This window comes from Hippocampus comes, unplaced genomic scaffold (genome assembly GCF_001891065.2).
Source record: "Hippocampus comes isolate QL1 unplaced genomic scaffold, H_comes_QL1_v1.1 scaffold282, whole genome shotgun sequence".
Classification (NCBI taxonomy): Eukaryota; Metazoa; Chordata; class Actinopteri; order Syngnathiformes; family Syngnathidae; genus Hippocampus; species Hippocampus comes.
This window is the reverse complement of record NW_017806073.1, coordinates 1,046,360-1,063,902: the sequence shown is the minus strand read 5'-3', so window position 1 is coordinate 1,063,902 and position 17,543 is coordinate 1,046,360. Positions and strand designations below refer to the sequence as shown.

The window sequence follows — 17,543 nt, the reverse complement described above, 5'->3', positions numbered from 1 at the left end:
GTCGCCGTCGCTTTTGTTCCTGCTCTCCGGCGAGGCGAAAGTCTCCGTCGCTTTTGCTCCTGTTCTCCGGCGAGGCGACGGTCACCGTCTCTTAGTTCCCGTTCCCCGGCGAGGCAAACCTTCTGGACAACTTTGGGACGTCTGGGATCCGTCCCTTGAGGGAGGGGTACTGTCATGTTTCGGTTTGTGACCAACAGGTGGCACTGTGGGGCTTTTCCCTGCAGCTGCACACCTGTTGGTCGTTAGGTAATTAGTGGCTATAAAAGGACTCTCGGCCGACTACTCATTGTTGGGTCAATGTTTGTTGCTGTTGGCTGCTGTCATGTTTGTTTCAGTCAGGTTTTGGTCATTGTTATGTTTTATCTTTAAGTCATGTGTTTTGTTTGATATTTTGTTTGTTTTGGATTTAGTTTTCTGAGTTTGAAAAACAATCTTTCAATCCTCCTGCCTGCTTTTTGGGGTCCATCTCCACCACCACCACACAAACGTGACACTTGAACCCGCCCATCCACTATCTGAGCCGTTTATCCTCACGAGAATCACAGGTGTGCTTGAGCTGCTACATGCAGTTTTTGGGCAGTAAGATGGGCATATTCAGTTGCAGGACTTTTACCTTAACTGAAAGGCTTTCAAGTTCGATGACACAGTATCATAAGATAATCTGATAATATATTGTTTATAGTGTCACTTTTTATTGGCCAGGATGTCACTATTTTACAAACAACCTTAAGTCATGGTTTGTTTACTTATCATGGCAGTTAAAAGACCCTGAACAACGGGGGGAAGCAATCTGGCCATTTTTTTTAAATGGCTAATTTTTTTCCCCCGCTTAGTACACAGTGCTACATTATACAACCTGATGCCATTATTTCATCTTTGTTTTCTTGGAAAACCCTGGTTAAATGGTAGGTATGCCTAAATGTGACTTGAAGTCCTGCTCTGTTTGCTTTGCACTTCATTAAATTCTTGAAAAGAAGTCTTACAACCACATATTTTGATTGGGACTTTTTCCTGCTACTGGATATTCATATTTCATTCAACTTATTTAGTGATTGATTTATTTTTATTTTTATTTATTTTCGTGTGCTCTTTACAAAATATGTATTTCATGGGCAAATGGAAAAGAAATCACTGAAAATTGCCATTCATTTCATGCAATTTAAGGGAAAATGTTATATTGGGATGCATAGGGCACCGAATGTTTTTTTTTTTTTTTAAAGCAATATTTTCAATTGAGCCCCACTATTTCTTGAGATTGACTGGTGACCAGTCCGGAGTGTACCCCGCCCCTCGGACAGCTGGGATATCATAGGCTAGAGTTCATTTGTCCCCTAAAAAAAGCAGGATAGAAAATTGGTGGATAATCTTTTGTGCTGGGCAACTAGAATTCCTGGTACGGTATGATGCCTGTTTTATTACATTTAGTCGAGACTTACCTGTGACACAACGCCTCATATCTGGTCCCAGCTCCATCCCATCAGGACAGGCACATGTATATTTGGGGGAGTGGTCTGTAATCTGGGGTGCCTTTAAACAAAGGTACTCGCAGCCACCGTTGGGAAGACTGCCTATGTTACAGGTGTCAGGCGCTGTTAAGGACACAGACACGCACGTACACACACACACACACACACACACACACACACACACACACACACACACACACACACACACACACACACACACACAAACCCATTCATGGACAAAATTGGTTTAGTTTTAAATACGTGTGACACGCCCGACTTAAACAGATAATGAATCAAACTGTTTTCCAGGTTAAAATAATGTGTACACAGTATTTTATATATCTATCTATATCTATATCTAGGCGGCCCGGTGGTCCAGTGGTTAGCGTGTTGACCTCACAGTGCAGAGGTACCGGGTTCAATTCCAGCTCTGGCCTCCCTGTGTGGAGTTTGCATGTTCTCCCCAGGCCTGCGTGGGTTTTCTCCGGGTTCTCCGGTTTCCTCCCACATTCCAAATCATGCATGGCAGGCTGATTGAAACCTCAAAATTGATGGTTGTTCATCTTTGTGTGCCCTGCGATTGTCTGGCAACCGGTTCACTTCATACATATCTGTAGAAAATGATCTTCAAGATGGTGCCATAGTTGGCAGCCGTCGGCAAGAGTTTTTCACGAGCTTTGCTTTTTGTTGTTTTTGTCTTTTGTTTTGTCAGATGGTTTTTGTTGTCCTTTGTGTGGACACGATGTAGATTGTTTTCAGTGTTTTGGCCGTCGAAGGAGAAGAATCTGTGCATGATGGGTGCGCCTTTTCGGCAGCACGCATTTACCAGCACTGATTTTGATTTCGACGGGGAACATTGGCGCTATTTGACTGTCGCCGCTGGACAGCCCCGGGCGCTTGTGTTTTTTGCACCTGTAAAGGGCAGCACTTTTCAAAGCATTATTCAGTGGAGATGTCTGCGCCGTTGGACAGTCTGCTTTGGAGCAGAACGATGGCTTGTGGAGTTGAGGATGAGGAGAGCGGAGCGCGGATGCATATTTAGAACTGCAGCTGATTCACATGGGACGGAAGATGTGAACCGAACCGATCTCTTTTTCCGTCAATGGATGCTACAGCTTTGTGTTTACTTTCAAACTGAGCTTGTAGCAGATGTGTGCACATTTTGAGCATGAAAAGTATGATCCACTGGTGAAAGGACACTTTGATTCTCTCCTCTTTCATCTATAGCTGCTTTCAACAACAAAGCAGATGTATGCAGGAAGTGGTTACGATTGCACAACTGTCCGTGTCTGATGTTATGTGTTGTGTTATATCACTTTATTTTCTGTTAACTGCTATGTAAAGCACTTTGTTACAGCTGCAGCTGTTGTTAAAGCGCCATATTAATAAAGATGTATTGTATTGTATTGTAGATGATAATTCTAGTGGGATCCACCAGGCTCCATTCGAGTCATTATTTTCTTCCCTTTACAATCAATTACCTGATTTCATGGCTGATGATATTGCAGACATATTACAGAGATAAAATAAACAACTTGATTTGTGCTGTTGTTTGTGTCACAGTGTATTTAGAGTGGTGGAAAAATAGCCATTGTGGCACCTTCCTCTTTGTGACATGACAACACACCCATGTAATTAAGAGCCCTTTATATACTTAAAATGCTTCCACTTCAAAAACTGTTTTCACCAATAGACTGACAGAATGTTAATTATGTATTTTGCGAAGCGAATGCTGATCATTGGTTGATGTCGACCATGCTTCATAAGAGACGTTGCGTAAATGACGGCCGTTTGTCACCATTTGGAGTTCATTTTCACCAGACAAGTGCTCAATTGTATCAGCGTTACAACAGAATATTTTAGGATAAAGCAAGCTGTTCATATATTCGTATATATCACAGGTGTCAAACTCAAGGCCAGATCCGGCCTGCCACATCATTTTATGTGGCCCCCCCGAAAGAAAATCATGTGTGTCAACTTGCATGATCTGTACTAAAAAATGTACAGAAATGTCAAATTGTCATGTGTAATAATTTATGTTGAGATTTTGCTAAAATTTTGTTACTCATAAAAGTAATAATGCGATAATGCGATTCAACATTTTTGCGGTTTCATTGTCATCCTTCGAGGCAAGACAAAACTCAAAAGTGGCCCGTGATAAAAGTGAGTTTGACACCCCTGACATATATAATTAAAACATTTTTTTTTACTCGAGTGCTCCAATATGACACAATGGAGGACACCACGCCATTCAACAATCTCTTGTGAACAAAAGGGTGAGTGAACCATCTTAATTTATTCAGAGCACACTACGGGAAGGTTTGATTCAAAGTGTATATCATTTTGGCCTGTTTTTTTAACAAGTTTATTTTTGGCCTCTCATGTCACACTTATGGACCACACTTTCAGAGAACCACTAAAATGTTATATTTCAACATTTCTGCATCCCAGCATTTGATGAAAGGAGACAGGATGTTAAAAATCCAGTAGAGCGCAGGAAATGCTATGTAAAAGTATGAAAGAAGACGGAAACGGAATTAAAAATTGAAGACCAGTCCTAGTTTTGAGTTTCGGTCAGTACAATCAGCATTAAAGCGGAAGCGGAATCACCAACAACTTAGAGTGCACGGGTGAATGTGAAGTAAACTTGAAATAATTCATCTGCGGGTTTTTTGCAGTTTTTTGCACCTGTAAAGGGCAGCACTTTTCAAAGCATTATTCAGTGGAGATGTCTGCGCCGTTGGACAGTCTGCTTTGGAGCAGAACGATGGCTTGTGGAGTTGAGGATGAGGAGAGCGGAGCGCGGATGCATATTTAGAACTGCAGCTGATTCACATGGGACGGAAGATGTGAACCGAACCGATCTCTTTTTCCGTCAATGGATGCTACAGCTTTGTGTTTACTTTCAAACTGAGCTTGTAGCAGATGTGTGCACATTTTGAGCATGAAAAGTATGATCCACTGGTGAAAGGACACTTTGATTCTCTCCTCTTTCATCTATAGCTGCTTTCAACAACAAAGCAGATGTATGCAGGAAGTGGTTACGATTGCACAACTGTCCGTGTCTGATGTTATGTGTTGTGTTATATCACTTTATTTTCTGTTAACTGCTATGTAAAGCACTTTGTTACAGCTGCAGCTGTTGTTAAAGCGCCATATTAATAAAGATGTATTGTATTGTATTGTAGATGATAATTCTAGTGGGATCCACCAGGCTCCATTCGAGTCATTATTTTCTTCCCTTTACAATCAATTACCTGATTTCATGGCTGATGATATTGCAGACATATTACAGAGATAAAATAAACAACTTGATTTGTGCTGTTGTTTGTGTCACAGTGTATTTAGAGTGGTGGAAAAATAGCCATTGTGGCACCTTCCTCTTTGTGACATGACAACACACCCATGTAATTAAGAGCCCTTTATATACTTAAAATGCTTCCACTTCAAAAACTGTTTTCACCAATAGACTGACAGAATGTTAATTATGTATTTTGCGAAGCGAATGCTGATCATTGGTTGATGTCGACCATGCTTCATAAGAGACGTTGCGTAAATGACGGCCGTTTGTCACCATTTGGAGTTCATTTTCACCAGACAAGTGCTCAATTGTATCAGCGTTACAACAGAATATTTTAGGATAAAGCAAGCTGTTCATATATTCGTATATATCACAGGTGTCAAACTCAAGGCCAGATCCGGCCTGCCACATCATTTTATGTGGCCCCCCCGAAAGAAAATCATGTGTGTCAACTTGCATGATCTGTACTAAAAAATGTACAGAAATGTCAAATTGTCATGTGTAATAATTTATGTTGAGATTTTGCTAAAATTTTGTTACTCATAAAAGTAATAATGCGATAATGCGATTCAACATTTTTGCGGTTTCATTGTCATCCTTCGAGGCAAGACAAAACTCAAAAGTGGCCCGTGATAAAAGTGAGTTTGACACCCCTGACATATATAATTAAAACATTTTTTTTTACTCGAGTGCTCCAATATGACACAATGGAGGACACCACGCCATTCAACAATCTCTTGTGAACAAAAGGGTGAGTGAACCATCTTAATTTATTCAGAGCACACTACGGGAAGGTTTGATTCAAAGTGTATATCATTTTGGCCTGTTTTTTTAACAAGTTTATTTTTGGCCTCTCATGTCACACTTATGGACCACACTTTCAGAGAACCACTAAAATGTTATATTTCAACATTTCTGCATCCCAGCATTTGATGAAAGGAGACAGGATGTTAAAAATCCAGTAGAGCGCAGGAAATGCTATGTAAAAGTATGAAAGAAGACGGAAACGGAATTAAAAATTGAAGACCAGTCCTAGTTTTGAGTTTCGGTCAGTACAATCAGCATTAAAGCGGAAGCGGAATCACCAACAACTTAGAGTGCACGGGTGAATGTGAAGTAAACTTGAAATAATTCATCTGCGGGTTTTTTGCATGTTGTCACTGAAAGCATACGGTTGACATTTAGTAGACAGTATTAGAAATTCTCCCAAACATGTCTGTCTATGATCAAAAGAGAAGACCATCTAAGGTAATTAATCGACGGAAAATACAATTGTTACACATAGCATAATCACATCACAACCTGAACTTCAGTGGTGCCATTTTTAAAAAAATAAACAAATAAGAGATCATTATTACTGCTCCAGCTCTGCTTGTGTATCCAATCCATGCAGATTAATATGATTTACATTTACAAATTACATTTTATGATTAAGGTAGGCAATTTTGATTTCACAAAACCCACAAATGAGTGGATTAGTGTACATGAATAGCTGCTGTTGTGACTTGTGTGTTAATGATTTGCTGTCTGTTTAGCTGAAGGACTTTGAATTGTCTGACTGAGACTGTCTGTGTCTTCTTTACTTAACAGTTTCTAGGCTGAGTTCTACAATTTTGCTCTGAATAAAAGGGAGTAGATTAGACAGTGGATATAAAAAAAGTCTAAACACCCCTTCAAATCTCAGATTTTTGGGATTAAAAAAACAAACAGCAAGAGAAATCATTTGGAAATAATTTATCTTGGTCTCATATTTGTACATCACAAAAACGTGGCATTTGAAGTGGTTGATTTTATTTTATTTTTTATTTTTTATATCCACAGCAACTAAATTCATGCATAGCCTGGATTTAAAAAATCCCTTAGCCTTAGGCTGACAAATGCAAGATGGAACTCAATGAGCCGATTGCTTGATTAAGTTGAAAGTGGGCTGTTAAAACTTTTTACACTCAAATACTGAAATATTCACATCCCCAAGCCAAGACGCAAAAATGAAGTTCCTTATGTCATGTGGAGAGACACCAGAAATAGGTCAGGTTGTGGTCGTTGCTGCCTCTTACGTGTTGTTCTAGGGAGCGGTTCTTCAGAGAATTCATATGAAATCATGGGAGGAAGCAACATCAGTCATGCATTAAGAAACCTTTGCACACTGGTTCCATGTGCAGCATTTCAGCAAAGTCGCCATTCCCATTTTTTGAGACATCATCAAACTGCAAGGTGCAGGAAATGGTGGAATGGAGGTTGGTAAATTATTGAAATAGTATTACCACATGCTACAGAGACTGCAAAACTTCCGTATCCTTACACCTCACCTTGTTGACTCCCCAAAACTAAAATGTGAAAGCCGAGCAGGATGAAAAACAGCAAAATATAGTTTGAAAAAGTCATAAAGAGGGCATTCATTGGAGCCAACTGATTTATTTGGATGTGCATATGGAGATGAAACAGAATGTGGTGCTGTTTCAAACATGATTTCACAAATTACATGTGAATTAACTTGCGATGAAGTGAAAGAGGAAGGGACTGTGTTGTCTTCGAAAGACCGTATTTTCTCAGCAATTCAGGAGTGTGTTTAGGCTATGTTGACATTGCAGGGTGTGATCCCAAATTGCCGGATTCTTCTTTTTATGTACTTGTTCACATTACAAAAACAGACGTGACTTCTAAAGTGAATGCAACGCGCCCGTGATCTGACAGCAATGGGCACAAAGCACAACGTCGAGTGATGTGCACCAAAAAATTACGTCATGCGGCGCAGTGCTTACAGAGGTAAATATGGTCCCGCATGTAGGTGCTCATTTCATCATCTCATATCGCAAGAGTAGCGAAGTGGGAAGAGGTGGAAATATTTTGGGGGATATAGGGCAACGCTCCTCGATCTCCTCATTTTAAGGGAGACATCTACTAAACATGACATCACTGCTGTGCATAATACATGAACCGTCTGCGTGGCTGAATTACTTTCACCACAAATGTCTCTTTTATGCTTCATTTTGTCACACGTCATTTCACTCGATATATCTGAACACGAGCGTGTGCCACGTTTTTGTGCATACGTGAGTCCCCAGGTTATTTATAGGTTGCAAAAGAGCGAGCAGGTTTGATGACATAACCAAGTTTATTTAGCTGGGACGTTATAGGTTGAGAGGAGAGGCTAATGGCGGATCTCAATCATCTTCCCAGCTTCTCCCACCTCTAAATACAACCACTATAATCCGGCAAAAAGAGACGAGATGAGCCCCCTCTAATCTTCCACAGAATGCTTGTGGCAGCATCGAGCAGCGTTTGACTTCTCAGACAGCAGGCCACTCATTACATGAAACAATGTTCGTTCAACACTGTCAAATTCCATCGCAAACCGAGATACCTGAATAATTAAAATATAGTTACATCCCCAATTACACAATATCTTACTTTGATTGAAATAATACCTGCTGTGAAAACAAGATGGCATCACATCCTTTATGCATGAATTTGTTTGTATCCATGCATTCGTGTGTGCAGAGTGGCCTACCCTTTGGCTGCCTCTGCTCATGGAACACCACCAGATCCAGCGGATTGTTGAGATGCTCTGCTACTTTAGCCACATCGTTCCCCGTCAGGCGGTTGGCGCTGTAGATGGCTTCATCCTCCAAGTCGGTCCAGTATATACGATCCTGGAGAGAAGAATTACCAGATTTGAAGGAAACAATTATTCCTCCCCAAACAAAGAAGCATGGCATGCCTAACTTGTGTGATTCTGATATTTTACTTGATTAATTTCACTTTAACAAAACTGAGTCAAGATAATTAAAGAATAAGAACTTTTTGAAACTGCAATAATTTGCACTTTATTGTCAGAAACCACAGATAAAGGACACATTTCAAGTAACTACAGATTCTCTCATTGCTTCATGGTTGATAAAATGCTCTAGTGGAGTTTCAGTGCATTTTCCCAAACCATGCTGAACACCCAACACAATCGACAATTAAAGCAGATGTGCTGGTGACAATGGGGTGAGCAAACTATATTTTGCCACCACTTTGGATTTCAAGGCAGTCTGGTTTATGGGGTTTTGAGTGGGTTTGATGTGATTGGCCGGCAACCAGTTCAGGGTGTACCCCGCCCACTGCTCGATCACAGCTGCGATAGGCTCCAGCACGCCCATGAGGATATGCGGTTTGGAAAATAGATGGATGGCTGGAGTTTGGGTAGAGCATTTTTTTTTTGTTCTGGGGGTGGGGGGTCATAAAGTTAATTAATAAAATCATAGATTTTTCTTGTGACAAATTGTCAGTTCCTCAAACAAGCACAAATAGCTATTTTAAGAAATCGTACTATTGTGAGACTCTCCTTTGATATACTTGGTGCAATCTTTAGATTATTTGTATGAATATATATCTGTCAGAAGAGTGAGCGCGGATGGTTGTTCGTCTCTGTGTGCCCTGCGATCGGCTGGCAACCGATTCAGGGTGTCCCCCGCCTACTGCCCGAAGACAGCTGGGATAGGCTCCAGCACCCCCCGCGACACTAGTGAGGATAAAGCGTTTCGGAAAATGAATGAATGAATGTCTGTCACAAATCAATCATAATTGTCGGCAGGTAATGTCAATGGCCTGGTGATAATCAAATATCTGTTTGGTAATGTCGATGAAATGGAAAGATTTAGTGTCTCCTCTCTACAGTCTGTCTTACTTGTACTTGCATTCCGCCCGTCATTTCATATAAAAACTCTCCCTCTGTATTTAATCTTTAATGGTATTCCTGTCACCAATTGACTTGATGCACGTTTTGTGTATCATCGGATCCAAGTGGAGTACGTCACAGTGGTATAGTCAAGGTTCTATTTGTTCAGGATATTGGTGGATTTAACCTTTCTGAGCTGCATCGAAATTCTACCCTTTTCAGATAACCTCGACTCACATGACAGTATGCTGACACACAAAGAAATAAACCACGGTGCGAAGAAGACTCCGATTTATTAATTCACTTATTTTGTCTGTTACTGACAGCTGAATTTTCTCCTCTTTCTCATTTATCAAGATGGGAAACTGTCACAATCCCTTACCTTGAAAGCTACAGATACAGTCAATATGTGCAGGTCAAAGCATCTCATCAGATCAAATGTAACATTTGAAGCAATGGATGGTTGGTCAAGAGTTTTACACATGAACAAGCGCGGAGTCGACTGAGACGTCCATTCTATCAGTTAAGCTCTGTTTGCGCTTGCTGCAGGCATGCGGGTTCATCTGAATGGCTGTAAATGTTCCAACCAACCTTGATGATTGTCTTGGTTTTTCCCCAATGAAACCTTCTGAACAAAACTGGGTATCTGTCTGCAAGTTTACATCTTCCTTGTATTTTTACCTATGGCCAATAATCCAAGAAATTTTCTGTTTATGGAATGTTGGTATGAACCAGTACATTGAAATCACTCTTTGACTACAGGTCTGTTTGCATGAGAATTAACGAGCACTATGCCTTTATATTAAAAGAGTGGGCACCGTGAGAAAACACTGCTGAACGTACATGACAAATAATGACTATGAAAAAAAAATCATTCATATTTTCATGGAGTGGATGTTCACAGGGTTCTTTCCCAAGACATTTGCAAAATGCCTTTTGTTGGAATAAATGTAATTCTGTTATCCCATATTTACTCTCTGTGTAACTTTAAAACCTGTTCCAGAGTGAGATCTCGCAAATACCTCATTTACAAGGAGCGTCAGCGCAGAGCGCCGATGCGTATGTGGGACTGGGAGTCGTGGCTTGGAATTGAAGCGGATTTACATGGGGACAGGAGAAGAGAGCCAATCTCTCTTTTTCGTTAATGGATGCTACAGCTTCTAGTTGCTTTCAAGCTTAGCTTGTAGCAAACGTGTGCACATTTTCAGCATGACGTCTTTGAAAAGGACACTTTGATTCGCTCCTCTTTCATCTATTACTGCTTCAAACAACAAAGTGAATGGAGGAAAAGCGGTTAAGATGGCACGACTGTGTTTTATGTGTTGTGTTGTATCATTTTGTCATTTTATGTTAAGTGTTCTTTTGATAGCGGCGCGTGCACCCGCAGTGGCTCCTCTTGTTGTCTGTTGTCTGTTTAAGAGGGAGGAAATTTCATCTGCAGTGTACGCATACAGGACATTTGACAATAAAGTTGTACTTGGCTTGACTTGACTTGAGTTACAATGGGTAGGTTGATAATGGTAGACTTGTCGGATCGGGAGAGCTCAGGCTGCTCCTGTTCTGGCTTTTAAGATAACATCCTTTTGTTAAGTTAACGGCTTCTGATCAAAGTGACTGCTGCTTGTGAGAAGATAACATCAACCCCAGGACACAATGTGAGGGACATTCACAGCTGTATTCGCGGACCACCGACCTTCAGCAGAAGCCGTCTGTTCACCTCAGGAATGAACTGTGTGTTCTCATTGAAAATCTCCTCTACTGAAACTGTTGTGAAATGCGCAAGTATTCCCCACACCCATCAGAAGATCGTGTATCAGGAACATCCTTCCAATAAATGCAAGGAGACAAACGCGGTCTCTTCAGAGTTGCCCCGGAACCTGTAACGTTTTACATGGCGGAACCAGCTGGAGAGCTGCTCCGAGATTGTGAACCGAGGCATGTTTTAACGCAGTCTCTCTTGCAAGAAAAACAACCATGGCTGCCTCCTGAGTCTTCCTGTTCCTGATGTATTCTTAGCGTCAGATTACCAGCAAAAACATGGAGCCCTAGAACATTCTCCAGTGAAAAAAATGGTAATTTAAAGGTGGCATTTAAAGAAAATAAGCTCCAAACAAAAAAAAATAAAAAACCTCACTGTGACATGTACCGCAGCTGTTTTAGATTCCCATTTTTTCTTCTGACTGTGCACCTGTCATTTGAGATTGCCAAAAACGGTATTTGTGGAATTGGCAAAAAAAATGTGACAGTGCTTCTGACACTGCCTATTACACACCAAGCAGATCTTTCATCTTCTTTCCTGTCTCACTGTGAGAGGCCCGACAGCCATTTTAGGATTGTTGTCATGATTGTACATCTTTTCTTGAGACGATATAATTGAACAGCAAAAACCTGGTTTCAGGCAGCTGACTTAGATCACAGTTTCCACTGCAACTCAGTAGAGAAATTGGATTGGATGCTTTCAGGTCTTTGCGGTAAATTTCATGCACATTTTACAAATCTTACAAATTAAGATAATTTGCTGGGGTTTTTTCTTCGCCTGGATAACATGTTTGAAAATGCTGAATGGAAAAAAAAAAACAGATAACACTCAAACCAGGGAATTTATGGTCTTCGGTCGATTGGAACAGGAACTGCTTGCTGTAGGATATGTAATTTCGTTTATATGTTAAGCAGAACAAATCACAGCAAAAAGGCACTGTAGGTCATCAATCTTCAGACAAGAACTTGCTTGCCGCAACACACACACACACACTCACACACACACACACTCACACACACACACACTCACACACACACACACTCACACACACACACACTCGCACCGACAAACACACCCACACACTCATCTGGACATGATGAATGCCACCGCTTTTCTTCTCATCTTCACAATGTGCGCAGCAAAACGAGGAATGAAGAAAGGACTTCCCACTGATCACATTGCAGCCCCTCCATCTTCACCCTGCTCTCCACTGGATCTCGTCCGCACTTTCTACGTCTAATAATGGATTGGCTTTTTCAGACTGACCACCCAGGAGATGGGGAAACCTTTGTTTTTTTTTTTTAATGAACACATACCCCTATTTTTAACATGTATATTTGTGATTCTTCTATACCTGAAAAACAGTGAGAGCAAAGGGGTGTCCCAGGTGGCGATGGGAAGACAGTAACACCCTGCGGTTGTCCCCATTAAAATCCACACTGGACAGCAGGTGCAGCTTGGAATCCACCCAGTAGAGACGCCTATTGGACAAATCTGGACATGGAGCGAGGGGTAAAATGGTGAGGTTATACAAGGAGAAAAAGACAAAAAAGAGTAAGTGAAAGACGTCATTCCAAAAGGAAAAAAAAACAGTGTGAGAGGTTTATGAATGCTGAGGCCTAGTAGCTACACCATCAATCTTGTGTGACATGAGAGCTGAGACCCATGCGCTGAGAAAACACAGATGTGATCGTAATAATGCAGTTTGACCTCTCTACAAGGTGGAATATACGTACACTACACAAGGAAACTGATTAGGTGTGCTACATTTGCTGTGTTTACTCTTCGGATTTCAATTTTCAGACCTGTTTACTTTGGGACCAACACTGGAGGGCTTTGGTAAACTTGATATTTAAGAGAACTGTTTCTATTTGACAGAATAATCTCAAAGTGCCTGCACTTGCTCAAAAGGATTTAACAGGCAATTTAAGGGACCATAATTGCCACATACTTGAGGTGAAGTGAACATACATTTTCTCAGCCAAATGCATTTCTCTGTAACACTACGAGACTATCCTTACATTTACCATTACACTTTCAAAGCTGCTATTATTTTTCTTAAATGAACAAATAATAATAATAAATGTCAGAAAGATAATATCCATCAATCCATTTTCTAATCTGCTTATCCTCGCAAGGGTCGCGGGCATGTGGGAGCCTATCCCAACTGTCTTCGGACAGGAGGCAGGATACACCCGGAACTGGTTGCCAGCCAATAGCAGGGCACACAGAGACGAACAACCATCCGCGCTCACACTCACACCTAGGGACAATTTAGAGCGCTGGTGTCAAAGGCAAGGCCCGGGGGCAAGATCTGGCCTGCCACATCATTTTATGTGGCCCGCGAAAGCAAATTAAGCATGTCAAGGTCCATGATGCTTGCTAAAGTCTGAACCAAAATTTCAAATTGTCATTATGTAATCCACAATGACAGTCATTATTCTTGATTTCTGATTTTAAAACTAGTTATTCATCAATTTGTTGTGCGCTGTGTATGTAATATGTCGAGGTGTTTAGACATTTATATGGTTTCCCAAAATTCATAACGGCCCTCCAAGGGAAACCGTAACTACAATGTGGCTCGCGACAAAAATGAGTTTGACACCCCCGATTTAGAGTGTTCCATTAACCTGCCACGCCTGTTTTTGGAATGTGGGAGGAAACCGGAGTACCTGGGGAAAGCCCACACAGGCACGGGGAGAACATGCAAACTCCACAGCCGGAATTGAAACCTGCACCTCTGCACTGTGAGGCGGATGTGCTAAACAGTCGTCCACCGTGCCACTGTAATAATAATAATTTTTAAAACCTGAATAGAATTGAACACGATTTAATGTCAAGGCTATTGCAGGGTTAACCTATTGTCAACTGTGAAAAAGAGGTACCGGTAATACACTTTTCTAAAGTATTCTACACTCACACACACACTGGCCACACAATACATAATAGGAACACTTGCAGAATCTAATCAGATAAAAGACCAGACAGACTCATCCAAAAGCTGTATATTAAAAAAAAATGTTAATACAAAAACACAATTTTTTAGTTGCAATTGACATCAAAATACAGCAAAAATACTGATTAATAAAAAAGCATAAGTGTATTAATTATAGATTGTAATATTGTATAACTACACTGGGATGTTGTGGTTTGCATGGTAGGGTGGTTGTCTTTCAACCCAAAGACTGTAAGTTTGATCCCCAGATGAGTGCCCTGAGTACTGAAAGTACTCAGGGCACTCAGTACTGAAATGCCAATTCTAAATTTTTGATGTTTTATTTTGGTAAATGAGAAAAGCTAAACGAGTGGCCCGGTGGTCCAGTGGTTACCGCGTCGACCTCACAGTGCAGAAGTCGTGGGTTTGATCGCGGCTCAGGCCTTCCTGTGTGGAGTTTGCATGTTCTCCCCGTGCCTGCGTGGGTTTTCTCTGGGTCCCTTCGGTTTCCTCCCACATTCCAAAAACATGCATGGCAGGCTGAGTGAACACTGAAAATTGTCCCTAGGTGTGAGTGTGAGCATGGATGGTTGTTCGGCTGTGTGTGCCCTGCGATTGGCTGGCAACTGGTTCAGGGTGTCCCTCGCCTAATGCCCGAAGATGGCTGGGATAGGCTCCAGCATCCGCCCGAGACCCTTGTGAGGATAAAGCGGATCGGAAAATGGATGGATAGATGGAGAAAAGCTAAACACTTTCCACACTTCTCAGTGTGATTCCATTTAGATATCATGACACTGCAAAGTATATATACTAGAGGAAGGCATTTTAAAATCAATATCTAATTGAGAGTATCCGTCAAAAATGAGATTATCGTTGAAAAGGCAGACTTTTTGACCAACTTTTATTGTTCTTGCCATTTGTGTTGGTCTTCATAATGTTGTGGGTGGCAGGGTATACGGTGCACAGAAACTTTTCTGGGGCACCTCATATGTTCACTTTTCTGATGGAAATCAGTGACTGTAAAAACATGAAACAGCTCTCTTCCATGAGCTATAGTACACATCAACAACTCTTCTCTTCTGCTTGGAAAAATAATTACCGATCGTTTTCATTCGTGTGTACCGCGCGCGACCTTGCAATTCCACAGAGTATGGCAACTCTATGACTCTGTTTCTCCACAGGCAAGGGCAGCGGCAAAAAAAAAAAAAAAAAAAAATTGGCCGCTGCTTCACAGGGAGTTGAAAGCGATAATGGGAGGTATCGACAGAACGAAGCGTATGGCTTATTAATTCAACAGCCCATATTTGTCGGCTTGATAGATGAGAGCCAGACACAAAGTGAGCTGCAGAAATAACAGTGGCTCAGGGGGTGCAGGGCAGCTATTGTTTTCTTCTTCTGCTTCCACTGAACCTCTCATGGTGCTGACAGCACTTCAACTATTCTACCATGATCACTCCGCTGTCTGAGATTGATTGATTATCTTTCCTTGGATCACAATTTTCAAAACTCTCTTTCGTGTTCATATTTTCTGTTATGATTTACCTAAGGTTATTCCGTTGGGCCATTCAATGTGCTCAGATACCAGAACCTGTCGATCCACTCCGTTCATCCCAGCTTTTTCTATCTTGGCCTGATCTCCCCAGTCAGACCAGTACATGAATCTGTCAAAAGAAAGACAGATACATTGGATATTGGTTTTCTGGGAGTACACCAAATGTATTTCTTGTCCCTGAAAAATGCTGTTTGGGTAAAGAAACAACAATTGGTAAAAACATTCCATCAGGCAGCTTTTTACACCACTTATATGGCCCGATTAGCATTGTTGGTGACTGCACAGAGGGAGACACCAACAAAATAACATATCCAATCGTTCAATAAGTCATGGAGTAAAATTGTGCCATGCCCATGTCTGTGTCCTTTGGATTTATGTTTGTATTGAACAACGATAAACTCTAAAGCACAGTTTTTCACTTTCCTCCACCTGAATCGATTGTTTTCTTGTGTAAATGTATGGGATACGTCATTCAGAGGGCAGGACTTGTTTTCATTTACATATATTTTATCGTACTGAGTCATGGAAAATGTGTAAGGGCAAGTGTCAAGTCTACAAATTGTAAATATTGTGTAATTTATTGCTTTAAGAGTGAGGTGATGCTATTTTTGCTTCATGTTATGATGCTGACATTTTTTTGATCATTGATTGAGACATAGCTGTACATCGAATTCCACAACTGTGTTTTGGGCATAACTTGAATTTGTGCACGCTTCATTTGAAGAAACTACATATTCACATGTTATATAATATGGGCAGAGATGAGCCATACAGTTTGTTCTTCAAGAATTTCGTGAGACAGTCAATGAAAGTAGGTCACAGTCACTATAAGAGAAAAAACTGTACTGTACATACTTTTCAGGGTATATGAAATATGCTTTTCTTGAAATTACTAATCTTGGTGCAATACTGTAATGGTAAACCCTTCTCATCAAAAATGAACTGCAAATCTGTCTGGTCCTGCACTTATTGTACATCTTTTCCAAACCCCATTCAACTCACTCCATCTCTACTTTCACCTCCTTACCCTTGATGCGGGTCGACCGCGATGGCCCGTGGCTCACTCAGCTCTGTGACGATGAGCATTTTTCTCTTGCTGCCATCCCCCGTGGCCACAGAGATGCTCTTGTTGCCCGAGTCGGTCCAGTAGATGTTCTTATGAACCCAGTCAACAGCCAGGCCCTCGGGAGAATGGAGCGCCTCGAGGAGCGTGAGTTGCTGTGAAGAGTCATTGGCTTTGTTGATGTAAGCACTGGTGGATGGAAGAGAACATATACGGTCGTAAATCCCGCACACTAAAAACCAAAAACTTGCTTGATCTTGTTGTTGGTCTTGAGGTGAAACACGACTCAGTGTGGGTAACGGATGAGAGGGAATGTGAAGTTTTTGCAGATAAGATGTCAAGGGCAACCAAACCTGACACCTCTCTCACAACCTCATTCTACCCACCAAAACAGTCACTCAGAGACAGAATGAATATGTCTCGTTCTATCCGCACCTTACAAATCAACCAGATTCCGCCTCTGTTACTGTCACTCTCCGCTCTGCGTCTTTTCAATTTTTTTTTAATCTCGCTTCTTGCCTTCGACATGTTCTTTGCCTAATACTTTTGCCTTCTATCCTCGACCCTTTCACTCCCGACAAGCTGTCAGACAAAGTGCATTATTTTCCTCTTTGCGTGTGGCCTATCAAAAAAGACATTACAAGACATCCTTGTTTAAGGGTTGGCAAATGCAAAATTTACACCCCTCTGACATGTGCTTGCAAATAGAAGAATGGAAAAAGGATGCATTTATGGTGAAATTCCGTGGAGGTTGATTTTTGAATAAGTGATTCAAATACGTGTTTTTTGAGGGAGTGGCGGGGG

General features: G+C 41.2%; 1 protein-coding gene across 5 annotated transcripts in view; it reads right to left on the bottom strand.

Moving 5' to 3' along the window:
* The window catches only part of lrp8 (low density lipoprotein receptor-related protein 8, apolipoprotein e receptor), a 165,811-nt gene that overhangs the window by 14,810 nt on the left and 133,458 nt on the right, over positions 1-17,543 (bottom strand). For all 5 annotated transcript variants that reach the window (XM_019894352.1, XM_019894349.1, XM_019894351.1 and 2 more), the window contains exons 11-15: positions 16,704-16,928; positions 15,667-15,785; positions 12,544-12,683; positions 8,279-8,420; positions 1,437-1,589 (exon numbers count right to left, since the gene is read on the bottom strand). In XM_019894352.1, coding sequence (XP_019749911.1) covers positions 1,437-1,589; positions 8,279-8,420; positions 12,544-12,683; positions 15,667-15,785; positions 16,704-16,928 — 779 coding nt within the window. The remainder of the gene's footprint in view (positions 1-1,436; positions 1,590-8,278; positions 8,421-12,543; positions 12,684-15,666; positions 15,786-16,703; positions 16,929-17,543) is intronic.